A 26553-nucleotide genomic window follows, 5' to 3' on the forward strand; every position below is an offset into this window, starting at 1 on the left:
TGGACTAAAATGTCAGATAAAAAGGATAAGGACACCGGCTCGAAACTGCTAAAATTACAAAGGACTTCCCTACTTAAAAGCACAGGATATTCAGAAGGAGTGATTCGATGCCTGATGTCCTTAACCTTATTTAAAAAGTGGTTTAAAAACTTCTCACAGGTGTCTTGAGAAGCATTACTAAAATGGGAGGGGGAAGGGTTAGTAAGGGAATCTAAAACCTTAAATAGAACTCTAGGGTTGGAATGATTGGCTAAAATCAAATCAGAATAAAAAGCTGCCCTTGCATCTTTAACTGCCTTTTGGTAGTTCTTCATGGAATCTTTCCAGATGCCATGAAAAACCACCAACCCAGTTTTTTTCCATTTACGTTCATTTCTTCTGCAAATTTGCTTCAGTTCCTGTGTGGACTCTGTAAGCCACGGCTGGGGGTCTTTTTTTAACCTTTTCAATTTTGAGGGAGCTACAGAGTCCAGGATGGTCTGACATGTGTGATTAAAAAGAGAGACAAGCTCTTCTGTGTTAACAACTGGATTAAGATCTGGGTTAAAGGCAGTCAAAGATGCAGAAGTAAAAAGCTCCGTAAACTTGCTAGCAGACGTTGAATTAAAAACCCTTCGATGAACAGGAGCATGGTCAATGAAAGAGGGCTGGGATAAAACAACTGAAAATAAAACCAGCTTGTGATCTGACACACAGATATCCTTAGTTAAAAACTCACCAGGGCTAAGACCAGTAAATATTACTAAGTCTAGACAATGTCCTTTTGCATGGGTTGGTTCCTGTATTGCCTGGGTAAGGTTAAAAGAGTCAAGAATTTCAATAAAATCAACAGTCATGGGCTGAGAGGGACAACAGACGTGTATGTTAAAATCACCTAAAATAAGAATACTGTCATAATTGCATACAAAATGGGATAACAACTCAGAGAACTCATGGATAAAAACAGTGCTGTGTTTGGGGGGTCTATAGATTATTAAAACTAAAACAGGGTCTTTCAACTTAATAATAAAAGCAAGGTGCTCAAAGGAATTAAAAGTGCTGAAGGTGATGGGGGTACATTTAAAAGCCTGCTTGTGAATGACCGCCACTCCCCCTCCCCTACCAGACAGCCGGGGTTGATGGAGGTGAGTAAAGTCAGGGGGGGTGGCTTCAATAAGGCAGGTGTAATTGTCTGGAGTGAGCCAAGTTTCGGTTAAAACAAAAAAATCCAGGTTATTTTGGGAAATGAAATCATGGCATAGAAAGGTTTTGTTGTTGATTGATCTGATGTTTAAAAGTCCAAAGTTCACAGGTTTCCTGTTAAAAGCAGAGCGGGGTAGCCGGGGGAGCAGGGGGATGTGGATGAGGTTGGAGGGGGTACAGTTTCTGACTGGACGGGGGAGAGGACGTGAGGAGGTGGTGTGGACTGGGATAAAGGATTCACTGTGGGGGGTGGGGGGGCAGGTGGGAATGGGCAGGTGAGTGGGCGGGGTTAACAGGACTGCTTTGGGGTGACCAGATGTTGTTGTCAGGAGGGGGGAGGGAGTGACCTGAGTGTGAGAAAATGAGCTGCTGAGTGCAGACTGTCAGACAGGTGAGGAGTGGATCTTGAATTGAATGCTAGATGACAGCATTCGGCTACCCCGCCTGTTGGGATGGATCCCGTCATGTGTGAAAAGCGATGCTCTGTCCCAAAAGAGATTAAAATTGTCAATGAAATGGAAGTTGTGGGCGGGGCAAGTGGCCTGGAGCCAGGTATGGAGGCTAAGAATCCTGCTAAAACGCTCTGCTCCGCGACCGAGTGTGGGGATGGGGCCAGAGATAAAAACTGTCTTTCCAGTATCCTTTAAAATGTTAAAAAGCAAGTTAAAATCAGTCTTGGTGACCTCAGACTGCTTGCGGGATGAGTCGTTTGAGCCCACATGCACAACGATCTTTGAAACAGAGGAGGGAAGGGAGGGGAGAAGGTGGAGGAGTTTGTCCAGGATGACAGGAACGGTGGCACCAGGAAAACAGTGAGTGATGGCATTAAAAAATTTGATGTACCTGGTTATTGAATCGCCAATGATCAGCGTGGTGGGGGGGAGGAGAGGACGCGGAGGTGAGGAGCGCGCACTGAAGCCCCCAGCTCTCGGGCGCTCCACTTGTGCTGCGACAGGTGCAGATGGACCAGGTGGGGAGGGGGTGTTGGACGGCCGGGGGAGCCCCCCCGAGTGCCTGGAGACGGCCTCCTTCAGCAGCCGGCGTCGGAGTATCCCGGTTGAGGCGGGTCGCGCAGCCTGGTCCGTGCTGGGCATCCGTGGAGCCGCCGCAGCGGAGGAGGAAGCTGGCGTAGCGGAGGAGGGAGCCGCCTTAGCCAGAACCCGGTCTGTTGGGGATGGATGAGGTGTTCCAGCGGCAGGATCAGCGGTGGAGCCCGGAGCCTCATCCTTCAGGGATGAGAAGCGGTTGGAGAGGGAGAGCCGTGGTGGTGACGAAGCTCTCCTCGCAGCGATCGGCCTCCAGCCGCATTGCACCACCTTAGACCAGACTGGCTCCGCCGGCGGCTTCGGGGTAGAGCTGTGGGCAGGATGTGGTGGGAGCCCGTCTTCCAGGCTAGCACCAGGGGCATCATGCGGCCTCTGGCATCGCGCGTCCCGATCCGCGGCGGGGGAGGTGGAGTGACAGCCCGTCGCCTCAGCGCTGGGCCGCGGCGCGGGGGAGCAGGCTGTCGCCCCGGCCGCAAGGCCCTCCATCGGCCTGCTGGGGGAGTGGAGAGAGGCCATCCAGGGTAGAGTTGTAGCGGAGGCTGAGACCAGCTGTGGTGCGAGTGCTGAGGGCGATAGACCGGTGATCCTCGAGCCCTGCATCAGGGATATGTGCTTGGACTGTTCGGAGGCAATGGATATAAATCCCTCCAACAGCCTGTCCTTTTCGCGGAGGTCATTTTGGAGACGACTAAGCTTCTCTTCCAACCGTGAGTTTTTCTCTCTGCAGCCCACACACACAGCCATTTAAAACCAAAGTTGAGGGGTTTTGTAGATTCCCACTCTTCCGGGTCCTGTGGAGAGTTGGCGCGGAGGATAGGACACAGTTTTCAGTGCTTGGTTCAGCCCGGATTGTCCTCAGAACGATCAATAATATCGAAAACAATGTTGTAGTTAAAAAAGAGAAGAAGGGAATCCGTAAAAAGTAGTTAAAAGTAGTCAAAAGTAGTTAAAAGTCCGTGGTTTTGGGAGAGCGACTCGCGGACCCAGCGTAGCCAGACAGCGTAGCCAAACAGACAAGAGTACGCACGTCGTATCGTATAACTCTGGATGATGACACACCGCACAGATTGTTTTCTCCTCCATCCTCCAGTGGAGTTGGAGCCAGAGCAGGCGGCAGTTGCCCCCCAACGTCAGCAAAACAGTAACGTCGTGGGGGAACGTCATTGCTGATTGGCGGCCACGGCAAGCCTTCATGCGAATTCGCGTCAAAGTTCAATATTTTGAACTCGAGCGAATTCGCGTCTACCGCTCAAATGCATGAACGCTCCAAACGCTCCAAACGCGCCATGCCATATGCCCCAAAAGCGCTGCCCGAGGCGAATCGGCGGCTAAGCGCATCTTTGCATGTAATCTTTGTATGTAATCGCGCCGCAAATTAGCGTTTGGTGTGGCCGCACCATTAAACCGTTGTCGTGTAAACAACCCCTGATTGAGTCAGTGATTATTGGCTGAGGGTCACCTGTTAACCAAATCACACTTTACACTAAAAAACAGAGACATTGGTAACTAAATGTGTTCTGTCTCCACCCACAGTTAGTCAGATTTGACAGTAAATAAGTTTCATATTCACTGCTGGTGTTCTAAATCCAGGTGTTACTTGTGTAATTAATGAAAAAAATGGTTTGAAGCCGAGGCTATGACCAAATACAGTATCTCAGATTCAATATGGAGAGTTAACTGTATGTAAACATTTAAATTATGATTCACAGAAGCAGATTTCGTGGTCACAGTAAAACTACAGTTAATCATCAAACTATTCACTATGATAGTAATTATCCTTATCATTATTATTCTGATAAAGCTGGAGCAGTTCTCTGTCTAGACATACTTTTCTGGCTTCTTTATTATGACCAAGGTCTCATATTCAGATATCTGTGTGCTTGTCCTTGGTTTGGGAGGGCTTCTGGTTGATTGACACAAATTTTTGTTTCAATAAGTCAATACCTGTAAATGTCCTCAGAAAATGCATAAGCATCAAGTAAGTTTTGTGTTTGAACCGGTTTATAGTATATATGCTGTATTTCCCCACTGTAAAAAAACATCCACTGAATATCTATGTCTCCTTGCTGATGTCTTCCGTCCACAGATTTTATACAAAGCTGGGAGAGATGCTGATGTTATTTGGTTAAAAAAATGTTTTGGCTGTTAACTTATTTGACTTGACAGTCTCGTCGTTCCCCGCAGTACTTCTGTGTCCACTTGTTTCTTTTACTGTTAACTAACAGTAAAGGACCTCTTTGATATATGTTTTTTTATCTTTGAAAGATTTTGGACAAGCAAACTAATAACCACAAAAACTGTCAGGGTTTCGCTACTTGACAAGAACCAAGGAACTAGGGGCATGACTTAAAAGGTTCAACGAAAAGACTCTTTATTCAATTAAGAAAAAAAAAAAAAGGAAAAAAAGAGGGAATTGTAACAGAAAATCAAAGCAAAACACTCACAAAGGGAGAAAGAAGTAACAACAACATCACAGTAGTAAGGCTGGGAAAACTAGGAACAACAAAAACTCAGTAATAGATTACCTTTCAAAATAATAAATTATTAATACATGAACAGGAACAGGTCAAAGGAAGAGACAGACTACTCATACATAAGGTGATCAGGCACAGGTGGAAACAATGAGGGTGAGGGTCATAATCGCAAAGGCAGGAATTGAAGTTTTCTGAGATGAGAGGAGAGAAATTACTGCAAAATATAACAGGACAGGGCAAACAAAGACCAGACTGAGACTGAAAGATTTTTTTGACTTAACACAAATGACTTGAGATGACATAAGTGAGGCGTCTTGTTGTGTAGAGTTTTAGTTTTTTAATTTTCAACATACATACATAGAAAAAGGAACTTTACAAAGTCATTCCTTCACCTGCATAGTGGGATCATATTACTGAAAGTTTGGCACAATTCAGCAGGAATGAACCAATGCTTAAAGCTGGCAGCGCACAGGAAGTCCATCACTCTGACCTTCTCAAAGCAGACATGAGCTGAGAAAATCTCCACCGTCATTTTTTGCTCACCTCCAAACTTTCCTCGTGTCATTTTCAGACTTTATAAAAACCCAGAAGACAGATTTATTTATTTAACCCCTATCTAATCAGGAAAGTCAGTGAGAACAATCTATATTTGCCAAAAGAAGCCTGACAAAAGGTGCAAAGGTTTCAGGGAAGCAGACACTGGATCTTAATGTTTCTGATAAAACTAATTATAAATGTTTACGAAAACAGTCTGCTGTCTGTTTGTGGGAAAGAGACCCATAAACAGAAAGCTTAAAATGTAAATGAATACATTTTTTGGACTTAATTTGATGATAAATGGTAATATTAATCTGAATAGTCTGTAACAATACCAGGCCAGGATTTTATTATTAAGCAGCAATTTTAAAACCCAAGTATTTGCTTTATAGGAAATTCAAAAAAAGGCAAGTGCTGCAAAAGCACTTTACCTCTGAACAATCTGCCATGGACTTGTTTTTTAATTCCTCCTAAAGTTTTAACTGTCATTGGATTATTTTTCCAAAACCCTTTAACCTGTATTAACCCCCAACAGGAGAAGTGCTGATGTTATTACCAGGACAGACTTTTGTCAGCTTTCCAAGTCGGAGGATTTGTTAGAAAGATGAGTGTACAGATTTGCATTTTAAATTGTGATTCGCTCTCCAGCAGCTGTCTGTGTGATGGAACAGTTTGGCATTTTGGGAGGATAGCTCAGAAGTCAGAAGTAATAAAAATGATAGATGCAGCTTTGGTTTCTCCGCCTTAATTATTAAGCTTGATTCAGCTGCTGGATCAAAACCTGGGCTGCACAAAAGCTCCCCCAAAAGTGAAGCCATGATTTTCACAACTCTTTCTGTGGTGTGCCTTTTTCCATCACTGCAGATGGGACTGGGGTCAAACCAGAAAGTTAAAACTATCCTTTCATAGAAGTTACCTCTTTTCATCCTGGCTTATGTGCAAGTGTTGATTTGTACTGGCTCGGTTTAAAACCATTGGGGCGAAAGACCTGCGGTTTGCCCCTCACAGTTAAAAATCTGACAGGTTGAGGCATTGTGGCAGTGGATCATCCTGCTGTCTGGGAGCACTTTGGATTCAGTGTGAAATATGATGACAGTAGTAAGAAAGTGGTGGATACAACTGCAACTGAGTGTTGCCAACTTAGCAACTTTGTTGCTACATTTAGTAACTTTTCAGATCCCTCTTGCACCTTTTTTTTCTCCATAAAAGCAACTTGCAACAAACCTGGCAACTTTTCTGGAGTGTAGAGATTCTGGCATGAAAACAGGTTTTGATCTTACTCTTCTCAATGAGCATTTGGTGCTGCTGTTGGCACCTCCCCTACCCAGATCACTTACAAAGACACAAGTCCTCACTCACAGCAGTCCCTCTCAGCTGCAGCCAGAGCAGACGACTGCATGTTAATCTCTTTGGGGTTACTTTTGCCAGTCCTATGCCTGGATAAAGGAGGGGGATGGATATTTTGACATTTAAAAAACAAGAATTGACTATGGAGAGTTAATCTGTAGTTCTAAATACATTTAGGATGATTTTTACCTGCTTTCTGTCTCTCCCACGTAATCACTTCCACAGCATCCATGACAACTACATGCTTATTATGGCTTCCATCCCTTACAGACATTCACTCATGCCACCTGCACAAGTGGGCCTTGACCATCTGAAATGACACATCCCACCTAGGACACTGTATGTTCAGCACCTTTCTCTCAGGCAGACTCAGGACCATATGCACACGGACAAACAGACAGAAAAGCATCTGTCCTGTCATGGGATGCTATGGCATCATCTATTGGCCTTTAAGAAATGTAACACAGGACGAACATCATCAAAAGGAATCAGGAGGAAACTCTATAAAAGGAAGTTGAGGGTCTTTTCTTTTTTCGTGATCAGCAGGGCTCACATGTGCCAGCTCTTTAAAAAGCGCCACTGCAAAACTGACTTGTGTCCCTAAAGAAAGCAACATCTGTGAGTTCTTGTAGCTACGCTGTGGCAGTCCTTGTTTTTTGTGCAGTATTGTTTTTGAGAATTTGGACTTGCTTGTTTAACATTCAGTTTAGTTTATCTTGGTGCTTAGCCTGCTACTTGGCTATTGTTGTGTAAGGCTTGGTAGCTTAGCGCTAACCTAGCATTTAGCTTAGCATGTAGCTAAATAACACCTACAGGTCAATATGTAGCTTAGCTGTTAGCTGAGCAAATAGCTTAGCCATTACTTTAGCAGTTAGCACAATTAGCTTAGCATTAATATCACTTTGAAATACTAGAAAAAGTACAATGGACTTTGAAAACTTATGTTAGCATTATGCTAATGCTTGCATTATTTTTCCTTTGTTAAAGTTTTCCCCCTCCAATTGAGTAATGATGAATAAACCAAGTTCAACTGAGACCGGACTCATCATCAGTGAATTGGAGTTTGGCCAGCTGTAAATCTACGTACATTAACACATGTAGGGAGGACATTGACCATCTGAAATGACACATCCCACCCAGGACACTGTATGTTCTGCACCTTTCCCTCAGGCAGACTCAGGACCATATGCACTCTGACAAACAGACTGAAAAACAGCTTTTTCCTCTAGCTGTGGCAAAACACCTCAACCCCACAATAACTACCAAATCCTGCTAACTCTATTCTTGCAATACTGTTTTTATGCACTGTTTTAAACTGATATTTATTTATTTATTTATTTACTTAGTCACTGCACTTTTATTTTCTTTACTCATTCACTCTTTATCTACTTTATTCATCATTACTATATCTGTTGAATTTATTTGCTCAGTCACAATAACTTTACGTATCCATTCACGGCAAAACAACTTAAATTCTATCCATATATCTCTTTATCTCAGACACTGCTCACAAACAATTGGACATTCATTTCGCCACTATACTGTTTCTTATCTAGTCATCATTCATTTACTCAAATGTACATAACTTTAAATCCTATATATTGTAAGAACACTTTTTTTGCAATTCTTTACAGGATTGCTTATAACTAAGTTTTGTTCTGTATTTTATTTACAACAAAGCTTCATTCTACTATGGGGTGTTAATGTGTAGAATGTGAGGGTAAAAAAGAATCTGCTCTATGTTTGAATAAGGCTTGTAACATGAAATGTGGAGACAGTGAGGCGTTGTGAGTATTTTCCAGATGCACTGTAAGTGTTGAACTGACTGGATGTAATGTTATCTCTGCTGGAATCTTATCCGATGAGTGCTGGATGGACATATCTGAGGGTTTTGCTGACAAACATCAAATGATGGTCTCTATGTTTGTGTCTTTCACAAAGGATGACAGATGAGGCAGATGGCACGATGTTACTGTGATGTGTCGGCGCCGACTGAGCGTTTCTACTTGAAGGCAGAGCTCAAGTAGCTCCGAAGCTTCAGGCTCAGTATTATTTTATGCCACTATGTAAATAAGCAATCTCAGACCTGCTGCTGTGCTCCTCTGTGGTTTTAGTTCTCCAGTGATTCTCCAGCTGTTGCTCCTGCCTGGGTTTTGCTTTCCACAGTTTTATCCTCCAGGCTGAGAGCAGCATTAACCGCTCCAGCAGGTTAGCTTGTGAGCCGCTGCAGGTTGAACCCTGATTCAGATCAACACACACTCACAGCGTGCGCAGTCTGAATTAACAGAGTATAAAGAGCATCACAATGATCCCCTGCACTGAAGACTGGACTCGAGTACTGTGCTTGAGCTTTTCTGTGCTTTTCAGTGAGACTCTCTTTCACACACACACACATGCCCACGCAGAAACCCGCCCACAGGCTTTAAGACGGGTCCTCTTCAGCAGTTCCCATCTACATGATATAACCAGCATCAGCTGGCAGTGAGGAGCGGTTTGATCAGACGAGGCCATCTTTATGAACTCAAACAGCTTCAGAGAATCAAAGCGTTGATCAAAAGATGGAGTTTGTTAACTTCTGTGTTATGCTGTTGGGAGAAGATCGCACAAATTGGCCTAATGTTACGAAACTGGAGCTCGTTTTTTCTAACCCTTGCCGTTAAGATCTGTACTTTAATCCCCTCTGTGATATGATGGGAAAGTATGAGTAAAATAAAAAATTAACTGTGAAGAGCCTGAAACCTAAAGCTGTTTCTAGATCCAAGAGCCACAGAGTATCATATTTTCAATATACTGTTCATCAGAGTCAAAAAAAGAGTTTATTTCAGTAACATTTGACAAAAATCAGTGATGAAACATCTGTGGAGTTAGTGAGAATAGCCAAATGGTAACAGGAAGAGCTTTGTCAGATGTTGGTTTAAAATAAAATTTCAAATTTGTTCAATCTAACCTTGGTGGAAAACAAAGCCAAACAGAAAGATTATAATGGTGACCTCCCATACACACTCACTGACAAAGGCACACCATGCTAGTTCCAGGTTGGACCCCTTTTTTGCCATTTCAACTCTTGGTGGCATAGCTTCAACAAGGTACTGGAGACATTCCTCAAAGAGTTTGGTCCATATTGACATGATAGCTTCACACAGTTGCTGCAGATTTGTCGTCTGAACATCCATGATGAGAATCTCCTGTTCCACCACATCCCAAAGGAGCTCTATTGGATTGAGATCCGGAGACTGTGGAGGACATTTGAGTACAGGGAACTCATTGTCATGTTGAAGAAACCAGTCTGAGATGATTCCAGCTTTATGACATGGAGCGTTATCCTGCTGGAAGTAGCATCAGAAGATGGGTACACTGTGCTCATAAAGGGATGGACATGGTCAGCAACAATACTCAGGTAGGCTGTGGACTTTAAACCAGGCTCAGTTGGTACTAAGGGCCCAAAGTGAGCCAAGAAAATGTCCCCCACACCATTACACCAGCAGCAGCAGCCTGAACCGTTGATACAAGGCAGGATGGATCCATGCTTTCATGTTGTTGACACCAAATTCTGACCCTACCATCTGAATGTGGAGCAGAAATCCAGACTCATCAGACCAGGCAACGTTTTTCCAATCTTCTATTGTCCAGTTTTGGTGTTGCTGTGTGAATTGTAGCCTCAGTTTCCTGTTCTTAGCTGACAGGAGGGTCACCAGGTGTGGTCTTCTGCTGCTGTAGCCCATCTGCCTCAAGGTTGGACGTGTTGTGTGTTCAGAGATGCTCTTCTGCAGACCTCGGTTGTAACCAGTGTTGACTTTCTATCAGCTCCAACCAGTCTGTCCATTCTCCTCTGACCTCTGGCATCAACAAGGCATTTTGGCCCACAGAACTGCTGCTCACTGGATATTTTCTCATCTCCCAGTAGATCAGCAGTTTCTGGAATACTCAGACCAACAACCATGCTATGTTCAAGTCCATTAAATCACCTTTCTTCCCCATTCTGATGCTCATTTGAACTGCAGCAGATCGTCTTGCCCATGTCTACATGACTTAATCCATTGAGTTGCTGCCATGTGATTGGCTGATTAGAAATTTGTGAAAAGTTGAAAAGAGGACGCTCTGAAGCTAGACTTATGTTTTGACTTGTTCTTCAGTTTCAAAATATCCTGTCATGTTTCTATTTGCTTCTCATCCTGCGTTTCTTATTAAAACCCCTTGATGCCTGTTGTCTCAAATTTGCGACATACCCTGTCAGGTCTTGATGCAGCTGAAATGAGCTTTTTATCTCATTATTGCTTATTGATTCATATTCCACACATACCAAAGATGGCATCAGATCCACTTTGTCACAATATATTGGTCAGAGGATGAAGTTCTCATGTCTATATAAACAATATAATATGATTTGTTATAACTGTTGTGTGTACCATACTCAAATTTACAATCTCCACTTAATTTAACATCTGTAAGAATACACAAACACATAAAACAATCTAGTTGTTCAGGCAGTGAGGTGTTAATAAACCGCATACCTGATAAAGCAGAATCCCACTGTCATGTGTGTAGCATCGGTTTCATGTCTTACGCCACATTTTAGATCATAGAAAGAGTTTCAGGCACTGGAACCTGTGGAGGCCTGCTGTGATATCCAAACGATGTTGGGAAGTCAGCGCTGCCTCAGAAACATTTGTACAAACTGTGTTACACAAGGGTTTATCTTGTTTGTCAGATTTGGCAGCAAACACAAGCGCTTGGTTTGTTCTGTGTAAACTCAGCATCAAGGCACTTAATTTTAATTTCAGACTTGAGAAGATCGTGTTCAGAGTGTGTGTGAGGAGGCTTTGTGCTAACGCAGCTGAGAAACTAAAAACTGTTTTATAACAACTTGTTAAATGTTAAATCTCTCCTCCTCTACCCTCCCTCCTCCTCCTCCTCTTTCACAGGCTGACTGTCGCTCCAGGGAGTACCTTCGCAAACACTTCCCAACTGCAGATACATGAATCACAGAATGAGGTAAGCGACAAAACACGTCTTTCACAAGCGGCTTCTCCCCGTGTGTAAAAACACACACTCACAGTTAACTTGTGAGTGTGATACCTCAGCACACGGTGGGAGGAGCGGTTCACACACTCTGAAAATAGCTTCAGAAGCCACAGCAGTGACTCATGGAGGACTTTCCCCAAATCCTAAAGTAAAGCTGAGTTTGCTGGTAGAGAGCCCAATTATTCTCATCTAATTTCCTGCTTAAATTAAGTAAATTTGTCTTAGAAGAAAATTAAGGCATGTCGGCTTTCTGGCTGATTGGCCTCAGCTCAGTGGAAACAGAGGGAAGATGACCAAGTTGAAGCAGTGTTATTTGATTTTTGGAGTCTCTGGATCAAGATTGAGACTTCATGTGTCATGAAAGCATGAAGGGTGGTTGTAGCTCGCAGTTTTCGAGGAAAAGTCGGTGTTGACAGTGCCTTGAATCTGCATCCTGTCTCAGTGCTGGTTAGGGGGGGCTCCACTGGCTGCAAAGAGGAGTCTGACTATCTGAAACATGGCACGTATGTACCTCCAGTCATTACACAAATTGGGCCTTTTCCATAAAGTGCAAATATGGGATGGCCCATTTTGACAATGACTTATTGCACCATGAAAGCAATACCACAAAACTCGAGTTGCACATGCTTACTCCACATAAACTGTGATGAACATGGCAAACAATAACGGTGTCACTGAGAAAGAGCGGGAAATATGGATTATTCTGCAAAATGAACAGGACATTTTTGAGGACTATAGACTGAACAATCAGCTGTTAACAGATAGTCATTCAAGAAAAATTAAAAACAAGGATAAAGGTAAAGTTTGGCAAAACTCACTGAGCGCACAATCTTTAGAAATAAACTCTAATAACTGACATTTATTGATATTTACTGAAACTCTGACATGATCATTGAAATTATAATAACCTCCGCCAAGGAGGTTCTGTTTTTGAGAGAGTTTGTCTGTCTGTTTGTCTGTGAACACCATAACTCAAAAAGTAACAAACTGAGCTTGATAGAATTTTAAGGAAATGTTAAAAATGGGATAAGGAAGAAGTGATTAAATTTTGGAGGTGATCTGGATCACCGTCTGGATCCAGGATTATTTTAAAGGATTCTTTATTATTGTGAGGTAGGGCCATTTTAACCATATGTGTATATAACCGGACCATAAATAGAATAGAATAGAATAGAAAATACTTTATTTATCCCCGAGGGGAAATTCAGGAGTCACCGCAGCATTTAAGAAAACAAAAGTAAGAAAGAGTATAGAAAGTGCAAAAAGGTCCATAAGAAATTAGATGACAACATCCCGTCCACCACTCTCCAGCCCAGCCAGTCTCCACCTCCACAGGGTCCAGGACTGAGCCTCCCCAGCAGTCTGTTCAGTCTCTGTCTCCTGGATCCTGTCTGCTCACAGCAGGCGAAGCTCCCCCGATGTGTCGCCGGCGTCCGATGTCAGCTCCGTCAGCCACGTCCGTGAACAGCACGATGCCGCTGGGTTAGCACAGCTAGCTCGTCCATCCCCCGGGGCTAGATCCCACGTTCCCAACAACGATGGATGGAAGGACAGGTCCACGTCGTCACCTCCCAGCTCACACCTGAGAACCAGCACGTCGTCCTCACCTCCTCCTCCTCACCTCGAGGGAAATCATCAAGCCCTACACTAGTTAGCATTGACATGCTACAGGCTGCTAACAGCTAATTTTGCATATAAACAATGCAGCCATGGTTACATGTAGGATCTCCAGACAAACACAGGAGAAAAGTAGTAAAAAATACAGCCGAAGCCACAAAAAGTTTGGTGTCCGTGACCGACAATGAACCATACAAAGTGATGATCCACTCCAAATACAAAGATGACGAAAAAGAGACAAAAATATTGCAAGAAACGGACAAAGACGAGAGAGCTGCCGCAACAGGCAGCTACTTGGGTAGCGCCTAGCAACGAAAAATAAATAAATAAATGGTCGGGTTGCTTCGCAAAACAATACAAGACAAGGTCACCATAACTTCTGACAGATGTAAAAGTACGATCCAGATCCTGGCAAAATTCTGGATACTAAGACCCAGAAAATGAAATATGTACTCGGTCATCATAATTCTCAACACTGTCAGGAAACAAATTATCGTACAAACCTGCAACTAACACCAAACTGTAGCAGACAGTCTGCTGAAAGGGAGTATAACGTGAAAGTAGGAATAGATTAGCATCATAACTCCACCTCAGTTGTCTGTCAACTTGCCCAACTTTTGATGCTCTAGACTCGTCCTATATTCAGGTCAATATGGAAGTTTGTATTTCACTGTAAACACAGATGGCAGTCTGCCGTGGAGTTTTTAATATATTTCACTGATGAAGCACAGACCTGTAGAGGAACATCTGGCTTCATGATCAAACAGAGATTTTATATCATATCATCACTTTACTCCATAATCACCTGTGCAGCTCTCCCTCACTGTGTGCTGCGAGTCAGCGTAGCTCTTTAATTTGGCTATCTTTAAAGACCAATACAGGTGGAAAAAACTCGGTGTGTATTTGCATGGAGAGCAGGAAAGGGAGATCTAATGGCTAGTGGTCACAGGAGATACATGATAATTTAGTGCACATGCTCAGAGCTGTGCATTTGTGATCTGATCATCATCACGGTTTGTTAAAATAGGGCTGGGATGATGTGCTTTTCTACAAATTTAGTTCTTTTGCAATTTTTTGGGTGCAGATTAGATTTAAATTGTGATCCTTTGATATTTTGGGTTTTTGCAACTTTTAATTTGCAGACCATGTAAAAAAGTTGAATGATTTTTTTCTCCTAACCCTAATTATTACCAGGTCCAAGCATCCCAGTGAGCTCACACACATCAGTCGTTTCCCTGTTATCTATCACTGTGCATCTCTCTGTTTTTCGTCCCTGTTCTGATCCTGCTCTCTCAGTGCGTTCATGGCATTCTGCCACTTTGACCCACTGATTGGACTAATGTGCCACATGCACACTGTCTGTAGTCCTCAACGCAGCAGCTCTGTGTTCAATTTCCTCTTTAACCTTTACCAAAGGAAACACACCTGATCAAAAATTCCAGACCAAATTGTAAATTGCACACATTTTACACTGTTGGATCGTAAAAAGGTTCCAATTAGTGTGACAAAAAAACAGTATGCAGTTTATTGAAAAGCACAATTAAAGTGAAATGATCCGTTCATCAGCTGAACAAATGTTTAAGACCACAGCTTTTATAAGACAGAATCTGCACAAAACTGTGAATTCAACATCATTTTCTGTTATGATCCCTGAATGGCAAAGACAAAAGTGCTTTCTGTCTTTGAATGTGTTCAGATTGTTGAGCTAGATAAACAACGCCCCTCGCACCTTCGCTGATCCTGAGGGTCAGGGAACAAATAAGTCCAGTGGTAGACTCCAAAAAAAAAATCACTGGGGTTGGACCGGAGGATCTGATTGACTGTTCAAGACATGAGGCGACCCTCGGCCCAAATTTAGGCTGTCACATCGTCTGTGAGGAAAAGGCTTTAAGACCAAAAAACGTCTTCAAAGGCCTCATCTCCTTCATCGCCACAAACTCGCCCATTTGGACTTTTTCAGAGAGCAGCAAACACAAGACACTGAAAGGTGAAGAAAGTTTGATCTCTAAGGAGAAAGAACTGAACCGTGACGTCCTGATGGTTTCAACGTTACTGACATGACCAGGAGATCCCACTGGAGATGTTTTCACGGCGGCACAGTGGAGGGGGTCCATCATGATCTGGGGCTTTTTCCTTCAATGGACCAATGGAGCTTCAGGTTGGTCAGGGGAGTCTAACGGCGGCTGGCTCTGTGGAGATGTTGCAGGGGGTCTCCTTCAGGACTGAGGGCCCTGGTCTGTGTGGGAATGACTGGAAATTAGCTCACCTTGGACCATCCTGATGTTCCCCTGGTCTAAATCACTCTGACAACATTTGGGGATGGATGGAGAGGGACGTTTACAGAAATGGACATCAGGTCCAGACAGAGGATGATCCTTAATGAAGACATCTTCACCACTTGGAGCAACTTTTCCTTTTTTGAAACTTTTATTCCTATATTAGTGTGTGTCCTATGTTAGTGCAAGGGCATCACTATAACACTGAGAGTGTTAATAAGTGGACACTATCGTCCAGACTGAACAAAAATACTGATTTCTGCAAGGATCCAAAATATTAGGCTCTATGCCACGTTGATGGAGAGGTCAATAATGCAGCTCTTTCACTGGTTTGGATTCATATCAGGCTCAGAAGTGGGAGTTTGAGTCCAGATTTCTTGTCACAGTAACAGTCACAGCCTCTGATAAAGTTTGAAGAGCTAAAGAGCCTCTGACAGGCTCTCTGCATTAACTGTGGGGTGGTGATAGGCCAGAGGCGAGCCAAGGACACCTGAGGTCGAGCAGAGGCACCGTTGGATCGGGGGAAGGAACGATGAGCAGAATAAAAAGCCTTTGATCCTGTGATTCTTATGTGAAATAACAAGCAGCACTGCTCAGTCCAAACCTACCTCTCTCATTACCCCTCAAAGCTGCAGACTGTTATCACACACAGAGGACTTCAAATCTCAATCATCATTCGTATTCAGACGTGTTCGGACTCAAACATTTGGGATCGACCTGCAGCTGCTGGTGTGAGCTCACACTCGAAGCTTTGTTCACAGCTCCTCACACGCAGCCACACAAGGGTTGTGCACTCTCACTTCCCTCCACCAGCCCACTGGGAAACATAATGGGATGTCCGTGTTCATCCGCTCAGAGGCTCCCTGACACGGTGAATCCTCTGAGCGCGCTCCGCTCTTTGATCAGCCTCTCTACAAAGAGACTGAGACAGGGAGAGAGGCTTTGTGCTGAGTAGGCGAGGCTGTAGATGGTTCCTCTAGGCCTTAACCCAGCGTTAACCCTCTCAGTCAGCCACAGATCGCAGGTACATTCAATGCGACGCTCTGCATCTGTGCAGCTGGATCCTACAGGTGTTTGATCCCTCTGTCAACACCGCTTCTGAACCAGAACTTGTATCTGTTCAGTCTCATTGTCAGCTGGTCCACTGCCGAGCATTCACACATGACTAACTGTGTGCTTTTGTCTGCTAATACCCCAGAAGCTCTCAAATCCTGTGGCTGTGAGCTAGAAACACACTCATTAGGTGTCGATGCAGGCACCACCAACATGTTGCCATTTACAAGGAGTCCAGTTATGCAACACCTGAATCCTAGGATGAGCAACAAAGAAGCTCTTATCCTGGATTATTTGAAAACAGCGAAGTCTTTGACTCAAACCAAACCTGATGCAACCGACTCTTTCAAAACCATGGTCAAATATCTGTGCTGTAACCACTGAGACAACACAAAGAGCTGATGGGCAAAAAAGAACATTACTAATGCATCCTTAACATTAAAAAAACTATTAGACACAGATAAAGTGCATAATTTCATGTTTTGTATGTGACATTAAGAACTCTACGTTTTTTGATAAAGGGGACTTTATCTCTCTTTGTAATTAATTTTTGATCAGAGAAAGGCTGTTTAATTCCTGACTCCTTGCTTTCTAAGGACGTAGTCACACTGCTAAACCATACCATACTAAGGCACGCTTCAACCCTGAAGTCCCTAGAGTTGGCCAGTGTGACCACAAGTGTGCCGTGGTTGAGCACAATTCACTTGGGAGGTGAGCTTCAGCACAATTTACTTCATGCGCAAGCACAAGCATGCGGACAGCGCGCCTGATCAATGACGTATGACCACCGTGAGCGCTCCTCTCAACTATCATTTTGAACAATAGCAGGGATGTAAGAGGGCTATGTCTGACCAAAACATAAACCAAAAAGTCTCTTAAGTTGTAGCGGTGTCTGTGGCTCATTCAAGCCAGACAGTGCGGAAGTGATAAAATCTGCTGTTTCTCAAGTGTCCGCTTGAGGCCGGCTCCAGAAGTACCAGAAGTCACATACACACCAAGCCAAAAAAAGCAGAAATTAACCTATTTACAGCCTGGTTCAAAAAACGTCTCCTGTCCGAGGTGCTAATTTCACTATTGGCACACACTGTTTGGTGAAGTGAATTTTTTTCTAACTCGGCCGTTCAGAGGATATTAAGATCGAGAGCTCGCCCAATCAGAGGCACAGTTCAGGGTCACATGACCAACACATGCCCTATAGCTGTACTGGAAGCCCTTGCCACTTCCAATATGGCCGCAGTAGCCAATGTGCTTCAATTTCCATTTCAGAAACAGACGGGTGAGATGGGTGGGGGAGACTACGTCTATGTTTCTACAGTTTATGGTCTCATTGTACTGTTTCTGATGAGATCACACTTTGTGTAAACATACTTCACGATGACGTAGGGAGGCCATGCACGTGCATGATACCTGCTATGATATAATAGTGGAGTAGTGTGAACACAACTTACCTGGGGGGCAATCGTGCTGGGGCACAACACGGTTTGGATGGCCAGTGTGACCGCGCCCTTAAGAACCAAAGCTCCTTTTATATCCCTTCTTCAAGACTCTGTTTGTGTGTGTGTGTGTGTGTGTGTGTGTGTGTGTGTGTGTGTGTGTGTGTGTGTGTGTGTGTGTGTGTGTGTGGGTGGGTGGGTGTGTGTGTGTGTGTGTGTGTGTGTGTGTGTGTGTGTGTGTGTTTGTGTATGTGTGTGTGTGTAGTTGTGCTGCAAGATTTGGGGAAAAGGTGCAATTTGCGATTAGGTGGACAATATTGCGATTGCGATTGTGCTTGCGATTTAATAAAAAAAGTTGTGTCATGATGAGTCTACAGACTTGCTTGGTTATCATGGAGAAAAATCTGAATTGCATGTGCTGACATTGAGATTGTGATTGCGATAACCTCTTTTGCGATTACGTAATTGCGTGTGCTGACATTGCGATTGCGATTGCGATAATCGTGCAGCCCTAGTGTGCATGTCTGAGTTAGTAAATATCATAATGCTCTAATGTCACCCACTGATGCCAAGAATACACCAGATGCGTCTAGTCTGACTGGGCTCTGCTGCACAGCTACAGATCAGGGGTGGGTACGGGTAAACAAGTGCACAAATACTCGCTTTTTTCCCCTTTTTTCTAGTGACATTTTGTTATTCCCGCACCCGTCAATCCCTGCTTTTGGTGAAATTACTTGAACACATAAGAGTTACATGTATGACTTAGCGTTTTGTCTTTTCCGAATTGAAGATACTATGTCGGAGAATTATTAACAGGATACAAACGTACGACTTCTCTGGTCACAGCTTCAGCACACTGGGCTAGATTTTAGAAAAAAACAAATGTTTTACAGCAGCTACGGCAACTCTCTATGAACATCCTACTACACCGAAAGCAAAAGCACAACAAATACAGAACCGTCTGCTTCATGTCAGCCAAGAAAATTGAGGTCTGGAAGTACTTTGACAAAAATGAAGTTAATGTGCAGTACAAGAAATGTGGCGTTAAACTTGCATGTCATCGAATAACTGGTTTGATGCTTAACCACATGCGCTCAAAGCATAAGGAGAAAACAGCTGAGACAGGCAGTCTAGCATCACATTAATTACTAGCCCTGTTAGCACGTTGATGTGACAAAACCAGAGCAGAGAAGATCAGCTTGCTAATAACTGGGGGTGTGCTCACTTCAAGCTTTGTGGAAGGTGAAGGCTTCAGAGAGCTGATGGCGTTTGTCGAGCTGGAGTTAGCCACGGCCACAGGGAACAACATCTACGAGAGTGAAAAGAATGTTCTCAAAGACTTTAATTACGGTGCAGGAGGTCTGTGTCCAACTGAACCTATTTTCATTGACAGTTAAGATAAAAATTATCAGCAAATAATTATTCAGTAGATGTTTCGAAAATTCGAATACAGGAATTACTGTAAATTCCCATCCCTTCTATGGATGGGAAACCAAGGAGTTCCCGCCCCCAACTGATGATCCTCTCCTTGTTCATGTTGGGCTGTAAAATCTCTCTTGAGATTGTATTTTTTATTACTTTGTTTTATATTTGTATTAGATAAGTAGACTGTAGCACAAAGAAATGACTATTATCTTGAAAAAAAAATAGTTTTATATCTGAGAACTCACTAAAGAAGTTTCTTTCCTGTAATCTTTTTACCTTTTTGAAGGACCATCTGTTCTCCCTCTCACCTTGTTTCTTCCTCTTGGGCCCTCTCTACGTGCAGCCAGGCAAAGTTACATTAACTTGTTTCTGGACAGGTTATTAGCTCTGTGTGATTTAAGACACTTTTTCTTTTGGAGACAGAAAGAGAGTGGTGAATATCAGTCTTCACCGTCGCTCCGAGCTCGACAATAACGGGCTGAACTCATTCCAGTGTTCACCTGCAGATCTCAGAGAGGTGTGTGTCCCTGGGTGGCTGAGGAAGAGAAATAGAGTTTCTGTCAAAGTGAGAGGAGGATGACATGAAAGACGGAGCAGCAGGAGAGGAGATGAAGAGATCGGAGAAGAGGAGGGAAACAACAGGGGGTGAGGAGGGAGGAGGGAGCGAGGGGAAAATCAATGTCAATGTAAGAGTAAGACCGAAAAAAGTCGAGGGAAGAGGAAAAATAAAACTTATCAGTGGTGACAAAGTGAGGGCTGATTAAGGGCGCTAAAAAAAGGCAATTCATGTGGAGGACAGGCAACAAATGTCTGTCCTGAAGAATCTGGGGTCAAAAAAACAAGCTAAAGAAATGCAGCTGACCAGAGCAGGTCTGGGAGGTTGTCTTTGAGGAAGATATTTTTATGTTTGATGTGATGACTGTCTCAGGAAATGACACCCAGCTGTTTGGACATCACTATGGACAAGGGCCCGTATGCACATTCAGTCATTAAACAAATGGGAACATTGGTCCTAATGTTCTGTTTTGGAACAGCCACTTTGGCTGCAGCATTAGCCGCATGTATGACTGCAAATAACTGGCCAGGTCACTAATCACACCATGAAAGAGACGCAGGTGCAGATAACGTCATTATTAAGGGGAACCTTCTGGAAAACCCTATCAAACAACTTCAAACTGTCTACCACTCAGAAACAGCAATGAACCTGGTGAGCTGTAGCGGTGTGACTGAGAGAAGATCAAGAAAAACATTTTTCAGAAGAAGAAATGGACATTTTAGTACACAAACAGCTGTTATCAGTGAGTCAATCAGATAAAAAAAACAAAGAGAAAGAGAAAGTTTGGCGATCTTGAACAGAGTAAATGTGTGCGGTGTTTCTGAGCACATACAAAACCTCAATAATAAAAGCTGCAACGGGGAAGCTGCTTTTCAAATTAAGCGTTGCAGCAACACCCCAGTACCTCCATGAATAACTTTTAAAGTAGTTTCTGAACTCCAACATTTCACCACGCACATCTTGGAAGGACCCAGACGTATGAAAGCAAAAAGCTAATCAAACTTGTAAAACTGACTGCAGTGAGCCTTTCCCGTTTGAGACTTGGTTTGTCTCCCTTATCTCATCTGTTCACTGAAAAAATGTCTCCTAAATATACATTTTCTGGATGGCTACACATCACCACCTTTCTAAAGGATTGTCCACTTTCTTTGCACATTTTGTCTCAAACAGTAACGTATTGCTCGATGTCTGCCTTTAAACAGCCAAACAGGTGCTGTAATCCTGCTGTCAGCGCCTGTTATGGGTGGGGCCTACCGCCATTGAACCTAACGCTAATGGCTTGTCGTGTATATGGGCCAAGGTCTCTAAGAGCAGAAACAAACACATACTGTAAAAACATAGTTAAAATAGTCATTTAAAAACACACACCCACATTTGCAAACAGATGCCTCTTCTTATATTTCAGACCTCTAAACTGTTGCTGTTGTTTTCCTCTTGGGGCTCCGGTGCTTGCTCTTTAAAAACGCTGTCTGATACCAGAGAGAGCAGCTGAGCTGTCCTCTGAAAATGATTGTGTAATGGTTACAGAACTACTGAAAACAGCCCTTCCCCTTGGTTCTGAGATGTTGTTGTGAGATTTAAAAAGGTTGTAGATGTTTGTGCTCCAGTCAGAGGGGGTTTGTCAGTGAACGCCTCAAAAGCAAACAGTGTTGCTTCCCTGTGCTGACCCACTATGGCCAGCCTACAGAGAGAAACAGGACAGCAGAGAGCTTAACATCTGTAACCTGGGTTCTCGGATATTTCTGTGATACACAAGAGACTTATTTTGCTTTTAGCTCCCAGAGTGCATCAAGAAAAAAGGTGACATTGTGCATCATTCCTGCTGTTTGGAAACTGCTGTATGAACATTGTAATCAAAGGGAGCCAGTCTCTTTCAAAGTTTTTTTTAACTCCTGGCTTTCTTACTGATCATCAGGCTGTGGGAAATACTGGACTCTGATTGGCCAAACCCATGCTACAATGGTTAACAATTCTAAAGTCAAAAGCGAGGTGAGGAAGAATCAGATGAAACACAGCAGACGTTGATCTGTTGGAAAGAACGGTAGCTCATTGAGTCGACTGTTTATGATTTCAGCCACTTCTACTGATTACATGACAAACACGTTAGCAAGAGTAGCAACATATCAGATATTTGCTAACAGAAAAGTTACAGGGAGGAGGACTTTAAATGGAGGCTGCTCTTATTTTCTGCACATGCAAACAAGCTATAATTCTATTTGGTTACTTATTTTGTTTTCTCATTTTTGTTATAGGGTTAGAACTAGTGTTAGGGATGAGGTGATGTATTTTTGTCTAGGTTGTCTTAAAATAAAAAAAATCCAAGAACTTGAAGCGTGTCATCAATGAGACTTTTGGTCAACGTAAACAAGTTTGTGTCTCGACCTTAAAGCTATGGTCTACGATCCAAAACCCAGTTTGGCTGATGAGACACATTTGAAAAATGCAGCCTCACTCACCCCTCCCCTTTGTGTTCCAAGATCCCTCCCCCCAGCTCGTATCGCCCTTCTTCGCCTCCTAACAACACGCCCCCTCCGACAGAGCAAGGAGCCGGCCAGCAGAAAATGTAACAAACAAGACAGTCATCCTCCTTGTAACACACAGTGGCAGCTTTTTCAATTGGACCGGTGCGATCAAAACCATGAATTAGCCGACGAAGGTCTGGCGTTGCCACTGCCAGCTGATCAGAGCAGAGCCGACTGTGGTGGAGGCTTTGCCTTTCTCGGTGTGTCTTCACCAGCTCAGTATACAATGCTAAAGATGTGTGGCTAACTTATGCTAAAATCTATTGACAGAGCCGACCCTTTCTGACCAGCAGCGTTCAGTCATTAGCCAGTTTAGGCTCAGACTAACCAGTTAATCAGCTGACATCTCCCACTGTGGTAAACAAAGTCATTACCTGTTCAACAGAAACTCAGCTGTCTCTGCATCAGTCTTCAGTCCCAAATCCCTCTGCAGCTTTTTCCACCAATCGTACATTTCTCCATTATTCAGTCTCTGTTGGCACCTATATGGCTCGTAATTCTTCCTTGCTTCAGCCTTTTCCTTGAAACTTTTTGGTTTTCTTCCCTTCCCTGTGGAGGGTAACAGTAACAGCTTCCTGGTTTTGGTCTTCTCTGGCTCCATGACGCTTCCGTAGCTGAGCAGCTAGCTGACGTGAGAGGGGTAGCGGGGAAGGACGAGGTGGGACCATGGGCAGTACAGAGCGGAGCAGGGGAGACAGGGAATTGGATGGACTAACGCACAAATCCGAAATGAGGGAAACGGCGGTTCAGATTGGTCAATTACTAAGCTGTTTTGCAGCTGTTGTACTGAATGGATTTTTTTCATTCTTTATGGTTTTAATATTGCGTAGATCGGACCATCGGTGTTAATAATAATTACCTAGCTTCAAATTGCAGACCATAGCTTTAACATTGAAAAAAGCCTTAAGAAATGACCAGTTTCAGTGCTGATAATCTCATTTTGAGTTGTGGATTTTAGACAGGCAAATATATTAGATTGAGATTATTTTATCAAGATCTCTTACCAAGTCCTCACAAGGCTTTTAAATACCATAAATAAAACTGCACTTTTTTTGCCTGTCAAACTTTGATGATGGTGATAGCAATGTAGATGGATCTGCCAACTGCTAAATATTGAAATGTGATGAATGTGTAAAACATGTGTTCCTAAGGTTTTCCTGGTTAAATCTGTTTTGAATGAACAAATAAAAAAAGAAAAACACAATTCTACAATTTTGTTTCGCAGAAGTGCTTTAAGTTTGATTGACCGCAGGTGGCGCCATCTAGTGCCAGAAGAAGCATTATTATTATTTTTTTTTGTGTGTGTCTGTTTTTGTTTCAGACACATTTTAAAAGAAAGTAGCCACAGCTAACCACAACTAAAAATCATGGATCACATGGATTTAGGTAATTTATTCCACTGTTTAAAGACAACAGAGAAGAAGAGTCTGGCTAGAGATTTAGAGCCATGCTAGGCTGGGAGCACCAGGTGTTTGGGCGGCAGGAGTGTAGACCTGGAAGAGGGACTCCAGATTGGAAGGAGACGGTCTTGTCACTGTTATGTGAACCAGGAGAAGAGCTCTGAATTTGATTGGACCTGCCACTGGAAGCACAATGGCGAGAGATTAACAGCGGGGTGACGTGCTGTTTTGGGCTGGTTGAAGACCAGATGTTTCAGCTGGTTGTCTTATTTCTGCGGCTAGACACCTGTGTTTGTGAAATCTTTCTTCCTCGGCCTATTGTGTCTAAGTGAACAGTTCTCTACAAATGAGTCTGGCTCTTAAGTTTCTGACAGCTGAAGAAAGTTTTCTGGCCACTGTTGCAGAGTGCTCGCTCAAGGCTGATTAAAGTTGGTAAAAAATAACACAAGGAGCAAAGTCTAGACCTGCTCTTTTTGTTACGTGTCATGAGATGTCTCTTGTTCCTATTCAGTGCTGTACAAAGAAGCACTGATTCATAACTTTGGATGATCTGAACCTGCCCTAATGTGTGAGTTATATTCAGGGGTTATTATCTCAGATTTGAATACCAATGTCACTCATTCCCAAACTGATTGTTTCATTCAACTTCATGCTGTCACACAAACTTAACTGCCCTTTTAAATAACATTTCTAAAATGTCATGGAAAATGTTGTGGAGGCAGCGGCACCAAGGTTGGACAGATGAGCTCTGTTGGGAGCAGACGCTCTCATTAAAAAGTTAGAGTGGTACAAGGACACAGCTTGTTGCTGCAGGAGCTATTCAGCTCAGCGCTAAGTGGAGGAGTGATCTGCAGAGGCAGCGAATGTTACATCAGCCCCTCTGTCTCACTCTCACCTCTCAGATACTTTCAGCGTCTCTGACTTCAGCTTCATCGCCTCAGCTCATGGCCATCAGAGTCACTGCTGTTCATGTGCTTTTGTCATATGTCCCATAATAAATAATGTTGATGATCACTCTCTTTCTCTTTTCACTGAGAACACATCAGGCGTCATAGCTGTGCTGCCATGATCCAGCCATAATTGGAATAAAGGCCTGATCAGTGTAAAGAGACTCAACGAGTAGAAACTGGACCAGTCCAGCTCATTCAGATGAATATTTATGAAAACCCTTGACACAGTGGCTCCTCCTGTTGGAATAAATGTACTTATACTGTGTATGTCTCAGGCAAAAGACATGACCACCATCTGCTTCTGTCTCTGCTCGAATGGAGACATCACAGAGCTAATGCAACTTTTTTTTGCAATGGTTTTGAAAGAAAGTCTAAAAAAGAACTAAAATGACAACATCCTGAGTCAGAGCATCATGCCTCATGTGAACACCTTAACAGGAAGAGACTCGCTCTGATTCAGGAGCTGGTTTAAGCTGTTTGTGACTCATAAATATCCATGTTGACACTTGAAGCAAGCCTTCACTTGGAAGGGGGTGAAATTATTGTTACATCACACGTCTGCCTCACATGACATGAGTTTTTGAGCTTTTGTTTTTGCTTGAGAGAGTAGAGACATTAAGACGACAACGGTTTTTGAAACGCAAACGTTTTGTTGAGTTTCAGCCTTGCGTTTAAACTGAAATGATGTTTCAGCTGACCTAACACGCAAACCTTTGAAAACAGCCTCCAGAGTCGGATTTTCTGAAACGCTGTCGACACTGTTGCTGTGTAAACTGTAGGCCGGCGTTTTCAGTGGAAACTTGCTGCTTACTACAGCGTTTTCAGTCCCTCTGTGTTTCCATGTAAACGCAGATTTTTTCACTGCGTTTCAGCATTTTCAGATGAAACGTTGTGTGGTGTAAACTGGGCCTAAGAAAACACTTTTACTTTTGAAATTTGGATCAACAAAATCATTTAAAAAAAACAATCTAATGAAACTGGTCAGGGCCAACATTATGGTGTACCCATAACTTAATACTGAGTTATTGAGACAATCTCTGCAATCAAATGATTTCTGTTACCCTGGATGAGACATTTGTACCTGTCTACAGGTTTTTGAGCCCACTCCTTGGCCCTCATTTCTCATATGTGCTTACGCCTGAAAAATGGGTGTACGCTCCTTTCCACGCACAGATCGGCATTTATCAATCTGAACGTGGGCGTCGGGTACGCTCAATTCCCACACCAGATCTGAGTCCGTGTACGCGAGTTTCATGTCAGTGGGGAGTGTGGTGCAGCGAGTGAAATCCGTCTGTGGAGGAGAATTATTATATCATATGAGGGAAAAACATTTTCAGAAATAAAAACTGATGTTCTTAGATTTATATTTAGATCGTTAAATTAGATATGACACCAAGAGTGATTCTAACATTTCAATTCATCTTCCGCCAATCTATAAAATACATCGCTACGAAAGAGCAGAGCAAGCTGTCAGCAGATTTCTCTGTTTAAAAAAAAAATGTGTTTCCTTTGTTGGTTTACTTAAAAAAATAAAATAAAAGAAAGAGGAGGTTATCATGTCCATGATAAAGTCTCCACAGAGAACATTCAGAGGACACTAGATGGAATTTTTAGCCTGGATTTTTGTAAGGAAGCTGTATTGATAACAGGATTTACTGTAAAGATGATTATTTCACTCCTCATAATATTATATAAATGTGACATTGTATAAGA

At 43.1% G+C, this 26553-nt stretch overlaps 1 protein-coding gene across 1 annotated transcript in view; it reads left to right on the top strand.

Moving 5' to 3' along the window:
* Positions 1–26553, top strand: part of LOC141787140 (endonuclease V-like) — a 157544-nt gene that overhangs the window by 59755 nt on the left and 71236 nt on the right. The window contains exon 8 of the mRNA XM_074665422.1: positions 11509–11578. Coding sequence (XP_074521523.1) covers positions 11509–11565 — 57 coding nt within the window. The 3' untranslated portion in view covers positions 11566–11578. The remainder of the gene's footprint in view (positions 1–11508; positions 11579–26553) is intronic.

This window comes from Halichoeres trimaculatus, unplaced genomic scaffold, assembly GCF_033239565.1.
Source record: "Halichoeres trimaculatus isolate MK-OKI-2021-1 unplaced genomic scaffold, fHalTri1.1 fHalTri1_scaffold_2, whole genome shotgun sequence".
Taxonomy (NCBI): Eukaryota; Metazoa; Chordata; class Actinopteri; order Labriformes; family Labridae; genus Halichoeres; species Halichoeres trimaculatus.